The sequence below is a fragment of the Monodon monoceros genome, unplaced genomic scaffold, assembly GCF_005190385.1.
Source record: "Monodon monoceros isolate NGI ecotype Baffin Bay Population unplaced genomic scaffold, NGI_Narwhal_1 Super_Scaffold_1, whole genome shotgun sequence".
In the NCBI taxonomy this organism is placed as follows: domain Eukaryota; kingdom Metazoa; phylum Chordata; class Mammalia; order Artiodactyla; family Monodontidae; genus Monodon; species Monodon monoceros.
In genome coordinates this window covers 40,934,519-40,947,923 of record NW_021703765.1, presented here as the reverse complement: position 1 = coordinate 40,947,923, position 13,405 = coordinate 40,934,519, and the positions used below count along the sequence as shown (strand labels likewise).

The window sequence follows — 13,405 nt, the reverse complement described above, 5'->3', positions numbered from 1 at the left end:
GCGGTAAGTGGCACTAATAATCCACTCTGCTGCTCAGGCTACAAATCTAGGAGTTTCTCCTGATTTCTCTCTTTCCTTCACTACCCACATCCAATTTAGTCAGTAAATACTGTTGGTTCCACCTCTGAAACATGATCCGAAGCAGCTCGTTTCTCCCTGCCATCTGCTGCTACCAACTGCTGTGGTTCAGGGTGTCATCATTTCATACCTGTTACCATATTCATCCCTCTTATCTGGTCTCCGCCTTCTGCTCTCCCCTCGCTGTTATCCGTTCTCTAGGCAGCATGTTTAAACCTCTCCTAATAAAAACTCTCCAAGAATTTCTCATCAAATGTAGAGTAAAACTCTAACTAACTCCCAAATGGTAAAAATAATCCAGCAAATATTTCTATTTCACTCCAAATTAAGCAAATTGCTCATTCTGATAATCTTCCATTGGGGAGTTTTCTTTAAGAAAGAAAATAAATTAGCAGATGACTGAGCAGAGAGATAGAAGGACCGGCACATCACCCAAAACCAGAAAGGACTTACGGCTTCAGATTTGGGAGGCACTGGAGGTGGAGGTAGGGCAATCTCTGAAGACTTCATTGCTGCTCCCAGAGTTCCGGGGACAGGAAGGGGAGAAGGTGCACATTTGGACCGGACAGAACCTCGAAACTGATCACATCTGCTCTTCTCGCTCAGGGAGCGAGTGAGAGGCGGATGGCTGGGCTTGCCTTCTTCCAGCCACAGCTCTTCATAAGGAAGTTCTGACTTCCCTGTGATGCCCACTGATTCTTCACTAGCTTCTGGGAAAAGGTAGTCGCTCCCACTATCACCCGAGTCCTGATAGGGCAGGATGTCATGAGGAAAGGGGGCCCACTCTCCCCCCAGGTCCCTGCAGCCGTGGAGGTTCACCTCACTGTTGCCATGGAGATTGTTGCCATACACACAGACGGAGAGCCGGTGGAAGGACTGGGTGAGCTCATCGCGAGCGTAGCTAAGGGAATTGGGAACATGGTTGTGGCCAGTGCACCGGCCCTTCTTGGGGCTCTTACAGTCCTCGTTCCAGTCGGTCTTCACATCGCGGACCGCCCGTGAATACTCATCGATGTCGAACTGTTCTTGGCAGATACCCAGCCAGTGATGGACCAGGGTTTCAGGCCATACTTCCCCCTTCACCAGGTGTTCTGGGAGGCTAAACTTGGGGACAGTCAAGTGCAAAGGGAAGTGCATGGGGAGGATCTTGTTGTTCCGCAGCACACAGCAAACCACCACTGTCTTGGTTTGGATGTTCACAAACTTGTAGCGGTGCCCCTCACGGATGAAGTGGAGGTCATACGGGTTCCTCGGTGGAGGGCTGGGCACGGTCACGTTCACGGGAAGTCTGGTTTTCTCCACAATGTTGCGGATGGTGTGCTCGCCCTCCTGCATCTGAAGTTCCAGGGGGCTTCGGGTGCTGAACCTGCCCTTGCACTGGAATGGGAGGCTGATGCTCTCGTTGGTCCGGTGATTCATGCAAATGAGGCATGGCATTTTGCCTTTTCCCAGCTTGCTGATGGAATTGAGCTTCCCAATCTTTTTGAAGATGGTGTTGAGTCGTGACTTCTCCTTGAAAGTCTTTGCATAAAGGATTTCTGCCTGGCCCATTAGAGTGAGTTCATCCCCCGTACAAAGGGTGATGTTGTAAACTTCGGTGTCTTCATTGCATTCACCTGAAGCAACCTACAATAGGATAAATCAAATTTTAGGGTAGTTGTCTTTAGTTTATTCACACAGAGAAGTAGTGAACATGCTGTTAAGACACACATGCCTACACAAAGGAAAATGCTGTTTTATTTTAATACTAAATTTAGACAATCCATTTCTCCTGTAATATTTATGTGGTTAACAATAACAAGATGATGTTAGTTTAGACTTTTAAAAGCATTTTTTTTCTGAATAAGAAGGTACCCTGTATTCATTTGTAACATTTTGGGAAACACAGAAGAAAAACACACAAAAAATAACACCCATGAACCTGATGCAGATACAGCCATGGTTAATGGTTTGATAAACATCCTTCTAGTTTCTTTTCCTACATATTCTACCATATGGATAATTATTTTGGGACATTAGTATTATCATTGTATCATTTTCAGTTATAAAAATGCTTTCATGAATATCACTGTAGAAAATTCTTTTTAAACTATTAAAATTCTAATTTTTTACCTTTAAAAATTTGCTAATTTTATTAAATGTTCTAAAATTGGGACAAAGGATTTTAAAAATGTCTTCTTTCTCCCCATTCTTTTATTTATTTTGAAAACTATTCATATTCATTGGAAGAAATATTAGAAAATACAGATATAAAAATGAACAATTTCTACACAACTTGACCACTAAAGATAACCTGTTAACAATTTTATATAAACGGAAAGAAAAGACAGAGATAAGACGGCGGAGTAGAAGATGTGAGCTCACTTCTTCTTACAAAAACAGCAAAATCACAACTAACTGATGAACAATCATCGACAAAAAAACAAACCACTGGAATCTACCAGAAAAGACATTCTACATCCAAAGACAAAGAAGAAGCCACAATGAGATGGTAGGAGGGGGCACAACTGCAATAAAATCAAATCCCATACCTGCTGGGTGGGCGACCCACAAACTGGAGAATAATTGTACCACAGAAGTTCTCCCACAGGAGTGAAAGTTCTGAGCCCCATGTTAGGCTCCCCAGCCTGTGGGTCTGGCAACAGGAGGAGGAGCCCCTAAAGAATCTGGCTTTGAAGGCCAGTGGGGTTTGATCTCAGGAATTCCACAGGATTGGGGGAAACAGAGACTCCACTCTTGTAGGGTGCACACAAAGTCTCATGTGCATCAGGACCCAGGAAAAAAAGCAGTGACCTCATAAGAGCCTGGGCCAAATCTATCTGCTGTGGAGGGTCTCCTGCAGCAATGGGGGCAGCTTTGGCTCACTGCGGCAACAAAGACACTGGTGGCAGTAGTTATGGGGAGTACTAATTGGTGTGAGCCCTAGAGGAGGTGGCCATTTTCTCTCCAAGACCTGGACCCACTCAACAGCCTGTAGGCTCTAGTGCTGGGACACCTCAGGCCAAACAATCAACAGGGAGGGAACACAGCCCCATCCATCAAGAGACAGGCTGCTTAAAGTCTTCCTGAGCATACAGCTGCCCACTAAACATGCCCCTTGACACAGCCCTGCCCAACAGACAAACAAGACCCAGCTGCACCCACCGGTGGGGAGGAACCAGTCCCTGCCCCCAGGAAGCCTGCACAAGACTCTTAGACAGCCTCATCCACCAGGGGGCAGACAGCAGAAGAACTACAACCCTGCAGCCTGCAGTAAGGAAACCACAATCATAGAAAGTTAGACAAAATGAGATGGCAGAGGAGCATGTCCCAGATGAAGGAACAAGATAAAACCCTAGAGAACAACTAAGTGAAGTGGAGATAGGCAATCTACCCAAAAAAGAATTTAGAGCAATGATAGTAAAGATGATCCAAGATCTCAGAAAAAGGATGGAGGCACAGATTGAGAAGACAGAAAAAGTGTTTAACAAAGACCTAGAAGAACTAAAGACCAAACAAACAGAGATGAACAACCCAAAAACTGAAATGAAAAATACACTGGAAGCAATCATTAGCAGAGTAACTGAGGCAGAAGAATGGATAAGTGAGCTGGAAGACAGAATGGTGGAAATCACTGCTGCAGAACAGAATAAAGAAAAAAAAATGAAAAGAAATGAGGACAGCCAAAGAGACCTCTCAGACAACATTAAACGCACCAATATTTGAATTATAGAGGTCCCAGAAGGAGAAGAGAGAGAGAAAATACCCGAGAAAATATTTGAAGAGATAATAGCTGAAAACTTCCCTAACATGGGAAAGGAAACAGTCCACCCAGGGAGAGGAAGTGCTGAGAGTCCCAGGCAGGATGAACCCAAGGAGGAACATGCTGAGACACACAATAATCAAATTGACAAAAATTAAAGACAAAGAAAAAATACTAAAAGCAACACGAGAAAAGCAACAAATAACATAGAAGGGAACTCCCATAAGGTTATCAGCTGATTTCTCAGTAGAAACTCTGCAGGCCAGAAGGGAGAGGCATGATATATTTAAAGTAATGAAAAGGAAGAACCTACAACCAAGAATACTCTACCCAGCAAGGTTCTCATTCAGATTTGACAGAGAAATCAAAAGCTTTACAGACAAGAAAAAGCTAAGAGAATTCAAATTCAGCACCACCAGACCAGCTTTGCAACAAATGCTAAAAGAACTTCTCTAGGCAGAAAAGGCCACAACTACAAATAAGAAAATTATGAATGGAAAAGCTCAATGGTAAAGGCAAACATAAAGTAAAGGTAGGAAATCATCCACACACAAATATGATATCAAAACCAGCAATCACGGGGGACTTCCCTGGTGGTGCAGTGGGTAAGACTCCGTGCTCTCAATGCAGGGGGCCGAGTTCGATCTCTGGTCAGGGAAGTAGATCCCACACGCGTGCTGCAACTAAGAGTTTGCATGCCACAACTAAGGAGCCCTTGTGCTGCAGCTAAGAAGCCCGCAAGCCACAACTAAGGATCCTGTGAGCTGCAAGTAAGGAGCCCACTGCTCCAACAAAGACCCGGAGCAACCAAGCTAATAAATAAATAAATATTTAAAAAACCCAGCAATCATGAGAAGAGGAGAGCATAATGCAGGATATTAGAAATGCATTTGAAATTAAAAGACCAGCAACTTAAAACAATCTTGTTTATATATAGGCTGCTATAACAAAAACTCATGGTAACAGCAAACCAAAAATCTACAATAGATACACACACAAAAAAGAATAAGGAATCCAAACACAACACTAAAGTTAGTCGTCAAATCACAAGAGAACAAAAGAGGAAGGGAAGAAAAAACACCTATAAAAACAAATCAAAAACAATTAGCAAAATGGCAATAAGAACATACATATTGATAATTACTTTAAATGTAAATGGATTAAATGCTCCAACCAAAAGACACAGACTGGCTAAATGGATACAAAAACAAGACCCGTATATATGGTGTATACAAGAGACCCACTTCAGATCTAGGACACACACAGACTGAAAGTGATGGGATGGAAAAAGGTATTCCAGACAAATGGAAATCAAAAGAAAGCTGGAGTAGCAATACTCATTATCAGACAAAACAGACTTTAAAATAAAGACTGTTATAAGAGACAAAGGAGGACACTACATAATGGTCAAGGGAATCAATCCAAGAAGATATAACAACTGTAAATATATATGCACCCAACATAGGAGCACCTCAATATATAAGGCAAATATTAACAGCCATAAAAGGAGTAATCGACAGTAATACATAGTGGAGGACTTTAACACCCTACTTTCATCAATGGACAGATCATCCAGACAGAAGATCAATAAGGAAACACAGGCCTTAAATGACACATTAGACTAGATGGACTTAACTGATATTTATAGAGCATTCCATCCAAAAGCAGCAGAATTACAAATTCTTCTCAAGTGCATGTGGAACATTCTCCAGGACTAATCACATGCTGGGCCACAAAGTGAGTAAATTTAAGAAAACTGAAGTCATATTAAGCATCTTTTACGATCACAACACTATGAGATTAGAAATCAACTACAAAAAAAAGACTGTAAAAACACAAACAGATGGAGGCTAAACAATATGCTCCTAAACCAATGGATCACTGAAGAAATTAAAGAGGAAATCAAAAAATACCTAAAGACAAATGAAAACAAAAGCGTGACGATCCAAAACCTATGGGACTCAGCAAAAGCAGTTCTGAGAGGGAAGTTTACTGCAATATAATCTTACCTCAGGAAACAAGAAAAATCTCAAATAAATAATCTAACGTTACACCTAAAGCAACTAGAAAAATAAGAACAAACAAAACCCAAAGTTAGTAGACGGAAAGAAATCATAAAGATCAGAGCAGAAATAAGGATGAAGAAAAAGCAGAAAAGATCAATGAAACTAAAAGCTGGTTCTTTGAAAAGATAAACAAAACTGATAAACCTTTAGCCACACTCATCAAGAAAAAAGGGGAAAGGACTCAAATCAATAAAATTAGGTATGACAAAGGAGAAGTCACAACTGACACCACAGACATACAAAGGATCATGAAAGACTACCACATATGCCAATAAAATGGACAACCTACAAGAAATGGGCAAATTCTTTGAAAGGTACCATCTCCCAAGACTGAACCAGGAAGAAATAGAAAATATGAACAGACCAATCACAAGTACTCAAATTAAAACTGTGATTAAAGAACTCCCAACAAACAAAAGTCCAGGACCAGATGACTTCACAGGTAAATTCCATCAAACATTCAGAGAACACCTATCTTTCTGAAAGTATTACAAAAACTTGCAGAGGAAGGAACACTCCCAACTCATTCTGTGAGGCCACTATCACCCTGATACCAAAACCAGAAAAAGGTACCACAAAAAAAGAAAATTACAGGCCAATATCACTGATGAACAGTCACAAAAACACTCAGCAAAATACTAGCTAACTAAATCCAACAATACTTTTTTTTTTTTTTTGGAAGGCTTTCAGAACTAAAGTTTTTTTTTAATACATCTTTATTGGAGTATAATTGCTTCACAATGCTATTTTAGTTTCTGTTGTACAACAAAGTGAATCAGCCATGTGCATACATATATCCCCATACCCCCTCCCTCTTGAACCTCCCTCCCACCCTCTCTATCCTACCCCTCTACGTCATTGCAAAGCACCAAGCTGATCTCCCTGTGCTATGCTGTTGCTTCCCACTAGCTATCTGTTTTACATTTGGTAGTGTATATATGTTGATGCTACTCTCACTTCACCGCAGCTTCCCCCTCCCTCATGTCCTCAAGTCCATTTTCTATGTCTACATCTTTATTCCTGCCCTGCCCCTAGGTTCATCAGTACCATTTTTTTTTTTTTTAGATTCCATGTATATGTGTTAGCATATGGTATCTGTTTGTCTCTTTCTGACTTCCTTCACTCTCTATGACAGACTCTAGGTCCATCCACCTCACTACAAATAACTCAATTTCGTTTCTTTTTATGGCTGAGTAATATTGCATTGTATATATGTGCCACACCTTCTTTATCCATTCATCTGTCGATGGCCATTTAGGTTGCTTCCATGTCCTGGCTATTGTAAATAGTGCTGCAATGAACATTGTGGTACATGTCTCTTTTTGAATTACAGTTTTCTCAGGGTATGTGCCGAGTAGTGGGATTGCTGGGTCATGTGGTAGTTCAATTTTTTAGTTTTTTAAGGAACCACCATACTGTTCTCCATAGTGGTTGTATCAATTTACATTCCCACCAACAGTGCAGGAGGGTTCCCTTTCACTACACCCTTTCCAGCATTTATTGTTTCATTTTTTTGAAAATGGCCATTTTGTCAGGTGTGAGGTGATACCTCATTGTAGTTTTGATTTGGATTTCTCTAATAATTAGTGATGTTGAGCATCTTTTCATGTGCCTCTTGGTCATGTGTATGCCCTTGGTGAAATGTCTATTTAGATCTTCCACTCATTTTTTAATTGGGTGGTTTCCAACAGTACTTTAAATGGATCACACACCATGATCAAGTGGGATTTATCCCAGGGATGCAAGAATTTTTCAATATCTGAAAATCAATCAGTGTGATACAGAACATCAACAAACTGAAGAATAAAACCCATGTGATCCAAAGACAAAGGAGAAGCCACAATGAGGCGGTAGGAGGGGCACAAACACAATAAAATCAAATCCCATAAATCCTGGGTGGGTGACTCATAGACTGGAGAACACTTATACCACAGAAGTCCACCCACTGGAGTGAAAGTTCTGAGCCCCACGTCAGGCTTCCCAATCTGGGGGTCCGGCAATGGGAGGAGGAATTCCTAGAGAAATCAGACTTTGAAGGCAAGCGGGATTTGATTGCAGGACTTTGACAGGACTGGGGGAAACAGAGACTCCACTCTTGGAAGGCACACACAAAGTAGTGTGCTCATCGCGACCCAGGGGAAGGAGCAGTGACCCATAGGAGACTGAAACAGACCTACCTGCTAGTGTTGGAGGGTCTGCTGCAGATGTTGGGGGCGGCTGTGTGTCACTGTGAGGACAAGGACACTGGCACAGAAATTCTGGGAAGTACTCCTTGGCATGAGCCCTCCCAGAGTCTGCCATTAGCCCCACCAAAGAGCCCGGGTAGGCTGCAGTGTTGGGTTGTCTCAGGCCAAACAACCAACAGGGAGGGAACCCAGCCCCACCCATCAGCAGACAAGTGGATTAAAGTTTTACTGAGCTCTGCCCACCAAAGCAAAAGCCAGCTGTACCCACCACCAGTCCCTCCCATCAGGAAACTTGCACAAGCCTCTTAGACAGCCTCATCCACCAGAGGGCAGACAGGAGAAGCAAGAACTACAATCCTGCAGCCTGTGGAACAAAAACCACATTCACAGGAAGATAGGCGATGAAAAGGCAGAGGGCTATGTACCAGATGAAGGAACAAGATAAAACACCAGAAATACAACTTAATGAAGTGCGGATAGGCAACCTTCCAGAAAAAGAAATCAGAATAATGATAGTGAAGATGACCCAGGACCTCGGGAAAAGAATGGAGGCAAAGATTGAGAAGATGCAAGAAATGGTTAACAAAGATCTAGAAGAATTAAAGAACAAAGAAATGAAGATGAACAACACAAGAACTGAAATGAAAAATACACTAGAAGGAATCAATAGGAGAATAACTGAGGCAGAAGAACGGGTAAGTGACCTGGAAGACAGAATGGTGGAATTCACTGCTGCAGAACAGAATAAAGAAAAAAGAATGAGAAGAAATGAAGACAGCCTAAGAGACCTCTGGGACAACATTAAACACAACAACATTCACATTATAGGGGTCCCAGAAGGAGAAGACAGAGAAAGGACCCGAGAAAATATTTGAAGAGATTATAGTTGAAAATTTCCCTAACATGGGAAAGGAAATAGCCACCCAAGTCCAGGAAGTGCAGAGAGTCCCATACAGGATAAAACCAAGGAGAAACACGCCAATACACATAGTAATCAAATTGGCAAAAATTAAAGGCAAAGAAAAATTATTGAAAGCAGCAAGAGAAAAATGACAAATAACATACAAGGGAACTCCCATAAGGTTAAGAGCTGATTTCTCAGCAAAAGCTCTACAAGCCAGAAGGGAGTGGCATGATATACTTAAAGTGATGAAAGGGAAGAACCTACAACCAAGATTACTCTACCTGGCAAGGATGTCATTCAGATTTGATGGAGAAATCAAAAGCTCTACAGACAAGCAAAAGCTAAGAGAATTCAGCACCACTAAACCAGCTCTACAACAAATGCTAAAGGAACTTCTCTAAGTGGGAAACACAAGAGAAGAAAAGGACCTACAAAAACAAACCCAAAACAATTAAGAAAATGGTCACAGGAACATACATATCGATAATTACTTTAAACGTGAATGGATTAAATGCTCCAACCAAAAGACACAGGCTTGCTGAATGGATACAAAAGCAAGACCCATATATATGCTGTCAATAAGAGACCCACTTCAGACCTAGGGACACATACAGACTGAAAGTGAGGGGATGGAAAAAGATATTCCATGCAAAGGGAAATCCAAAGAAAGCTGGAGTAGCAATACTCATATCAGATAAAATAGACTTTAAAAGAAAATGTTACAAGAGACAAGGAAGGACACTACATAATGATCAAGGGATCAATCCAAGAAGAAGATATAACAATTATAAATATATATGCACCCAACATAGGAGCACCTCAATACATAAGGCAACTGCTAAGAGCTATAAAAGAGGAAATCGACAGTAAGACAATAATAGTGGGGGACTCCTAACACCTCACTTACACAAATGGACAGATCATCCAAACGGAAAATTAACAAGGAAACAGAAGCTTTAAATGACACAACAGGCCAGATAGATTTAATTGATATTTATAGGACATTCCATCCAAAAACAGCAGATTACACTTTCTTCTCTAGTGCACATGGAACATCCTCCAGGATAGATCACATCTTGGGTCACAAATTAAGCTTCAGTAAATTTAAGAAAATTGAAATCATATCAAGCATCTTTTCTGACCACCATGCTATGAGATTAGAAATCAATTACTGGGAAAAAAATGTAAAAAACACAAACACATGGAGGCTGAACAGTATGTTACTAAATAACCAAGAGATCACTGAAGAAATAAGAGGAAATAAAGAAATACCTAGGGATAAATGACAATGAAAACATGATGATCCAAAACCTATGGGATGCAGCAAAGGCAGTTCTAAGAGGGAAGTTTATAGCAATACAAGCCTACATCAAGAAATGAGAAAAATCTCAAATAAACAATCTAACCTTACACCTAAAGAACTAGAGAAAGAAGAACAAACAAAACCCAAAGTTAGCAGAAGGAAAGAAATCATAAAGATCAGAGCAGAAATAAATGAAATAGAAACGAAGAAAACAGTGACAAAGGTCAATGAAACTAAAAGCTGGTTCTTTGAGAAGATAAACAAAGTTGATAAACTATTAGCCAGACTCATCAAAAAAAAGAGGGAGAGGACTCAATTAATAAAATACAAATGAAAGAGGAGTAGTTACAACAGACACCACAGAAATACAAAGCATCCTAAGAGACTACTACAGCAACTCTATGCCAATAAAATGGACAATTTGGAAGAAATGGACAAATTCTTAGAAAGGTAGAACCTTCCAAGACTGAACCAGGAAGAAATAGAAAATATGAACAGACCAATCACAAGTAATGAAATTGAAACTGTGATTAAGAATCTTGCAACAAACAAAACTTCTGGTCCACATGGCTTCACAGGTGAATTCTATCAAACATTTAGAGAAGAGCTAACACCCATCCTTCTCAAACTCTTCCAAAAAATTGCAGAGGAAGGAATACTCCCAAACTCATTCTATGAGGCCACCATCACCCTGATACCAAAACCAGACAAAGACACTACAAAAAAAGAAAATTATAGACCAATATCACTGATGAATATAGATGCAAAAATCCTCAACAAAATACTAGCAAACAGAATCCAACAACACATTAAAAGGATCATATACCATCATCAAGTGGGATTTATCCCAGGGATGCAAGGATTCTTCAATATACACAAATCAATCGATGTGGTACACCATATTAAAAAATTGAAGGAGGAAAACCATATGATCATCTCAATAGATGCAGAAAACGCTTTTGACAAAATTCGATACCCATTTACGATAAAAACTCTCCAGAAAGTGGGCACAGAGGGAACCTCCCTCAACATAATAAAGGCCATATATGACAAACCCACAGCAAACATCATTCTCAATGGTGAAAAACTGAAAGCATTTCCTCTAAGATCAGGAACGAGACAAGGATGTCCACTCTCGCCACTATTATTCAACATAGTTTTGGAAGTCCTAGCCATGCAATCAGAGAAGAAAACGAAATAAAAGGAATACAAATTGGAAAAGAAGAAGCAAAACGGTCACTGTTTGCAGATGACATGATACTATACATAGAGAATCCTAAAGATGCCACCAGAAAACTACTAGAGCTAATCAATGAGTTTGGTAAAGTAGCAGGATACAAAATTAATGCACAGAAATCTCCTGCATTCCTATACACTAATGATGAAAAATCTGAAAGAAGTGAAGGAAATAGTCCCATTTACCACTGCAAGAAAAAGAATAAATACCTAGGAATAAACCTACCTAGGGAGACAAAAGACCTGTATGCACAGAACTATAAGACACTGAAAGAGTCTGAAGATGAAACCAACAGATGGAGAGATATACCATGTTGTTGGATTGGAAGAATCAACATTGTGAAAATGACTATACTACCCAAAGCAATCTACAGATTCAAGGCAATCCCCATCAAATTACCAATGGCATTTTTTACAGAACTAGAACAAAAAATCTTAAAATTTGTATGGAGACACAAAAGACCCCGAATAGCCAAAGCAGTCTTGAGGGAAAAAACCAGAGCTGGAGGAATCAGACTCCCTTACTTCAGACTATACTACAAAGGTACACTAATCAGGACAATATGGTACTGGCACAAAAACAGAAATATAGATCAATGGAACAGCATAGAAAGCCCAGAGATAAACCCACGCACCTATGGTAAACTAATTTATGACAAAGGAGGCAAGGATATACAATGGAGAAAAGACAGTCTCTTCAATAAGCACTGCTGGGAAAACTGGACAGCTACATGTAAAAGAATGAAATTAGAACACGCCCTAACACCATACACAAAAATAAACTCAAAATGTATTAGAGACCTAAATGTAAGACCAGACACTATAAAACTCTTAGAGGAAAACATAGGAAGAACACTCTTTAACATAAATCACAGCAAGATCCTTTCTGATCCACCTACTAGAGTAATGGAAATAAAAACAAAAATAAACAAATGGGACCTAATGAAACTTCAAAGCTTTTGCAAAGCAAACTACAAACAAGACGAAAAGAGAAGCCTCAGAATGGGAGCAAACATTTGCAAATGCGTCAACAGACAAAGGATTAATCTCCAAAATATATAAACAGCTCATGCAGCTCAATATTAAAAAAAAACAACCCAATCAAAAAATGGGCAGAAGACCGAAATAGACATTTCTCTAAAGAGGACATACAGATGGCCAAGAAGCATATGAAAAGCTGCTCAACATCACTAATTATTAGAGAAATGCAAATCAAAACTACAATGAGGTATCACCTCACACCAGCTAGAATGGGCATCATCAGAAAATCTACAAACAACAAATGCTGGAGAGGGTGTGGAGAAAAGGGAACCCTCTTGCACTATTGGTGGGAATGTAAATTGATACAGCCACTATGGAGAACAGTATGGAAGTTCCTTACAAAACTAGAAATAGAATTACCATATGACCCAGCAATCCCACTATTGGGCATATACCCAGAGAAAACCATAATTGAAAAAGACACACGCACCCCAGTGTTCTTTTGTGCACTATTTACAATAGCCAGGTCATGGATGCAACCTAAATGCCCATCGACAGACGAATGGATAAAGAAGATGTGGTACATATATACAATGGAATATTACTCAGCCATAAAAAGGAACGAAATTAGGTCATTTGTAGAGACATGGATGAATCTAGAGACTGTCATACAGAGTGAAGTTAGTCAGAAAGAGAAAAACTGTTGTATATTAATGCATATATGTGGAACCTAGAAAAATGGTACAGATGAACTGGTTTGCAGGGCAGAAATAGAGACACAAATGTAGAGAGCAAACGTGTGGACACTAAGGGGGGGGGGAAGCAGCAGGGGTGGTGGTGGTGGTGGTGGTGGTGCGATGAATTGGGAGATTGGGATTTACATGTATACATTGATGTGTATAAAATGGA

General features: G+C 40.2%; 1 protein-coding gene across 4 annotated transcripts in view; it reads right to left on the bottom strand.

The window, feature by feature from the left end:
• Positions 1-13,405, bottom strand: part of GAREM1 (GRB2 associated regulator of MAPK1 subtype 1) — a 204,030-nt gene that overhangs the window by 21,722 nt on the left and 168,903 nt on the right. For all 4 annotated transcript variants that reach the window (XM_029223287.1, XM_029223288.1, XM_029223289.1 and 1 more), the window contains one exon: positions 532-1,704. In XM_029223287.1, coding sequence (XP_029079120.1) covers positions 532-1,704 — 1,173 coding nt within the window. The remainder of the gene's footprint in view (positions 1-531; positions 1,705-13,405) is intronic.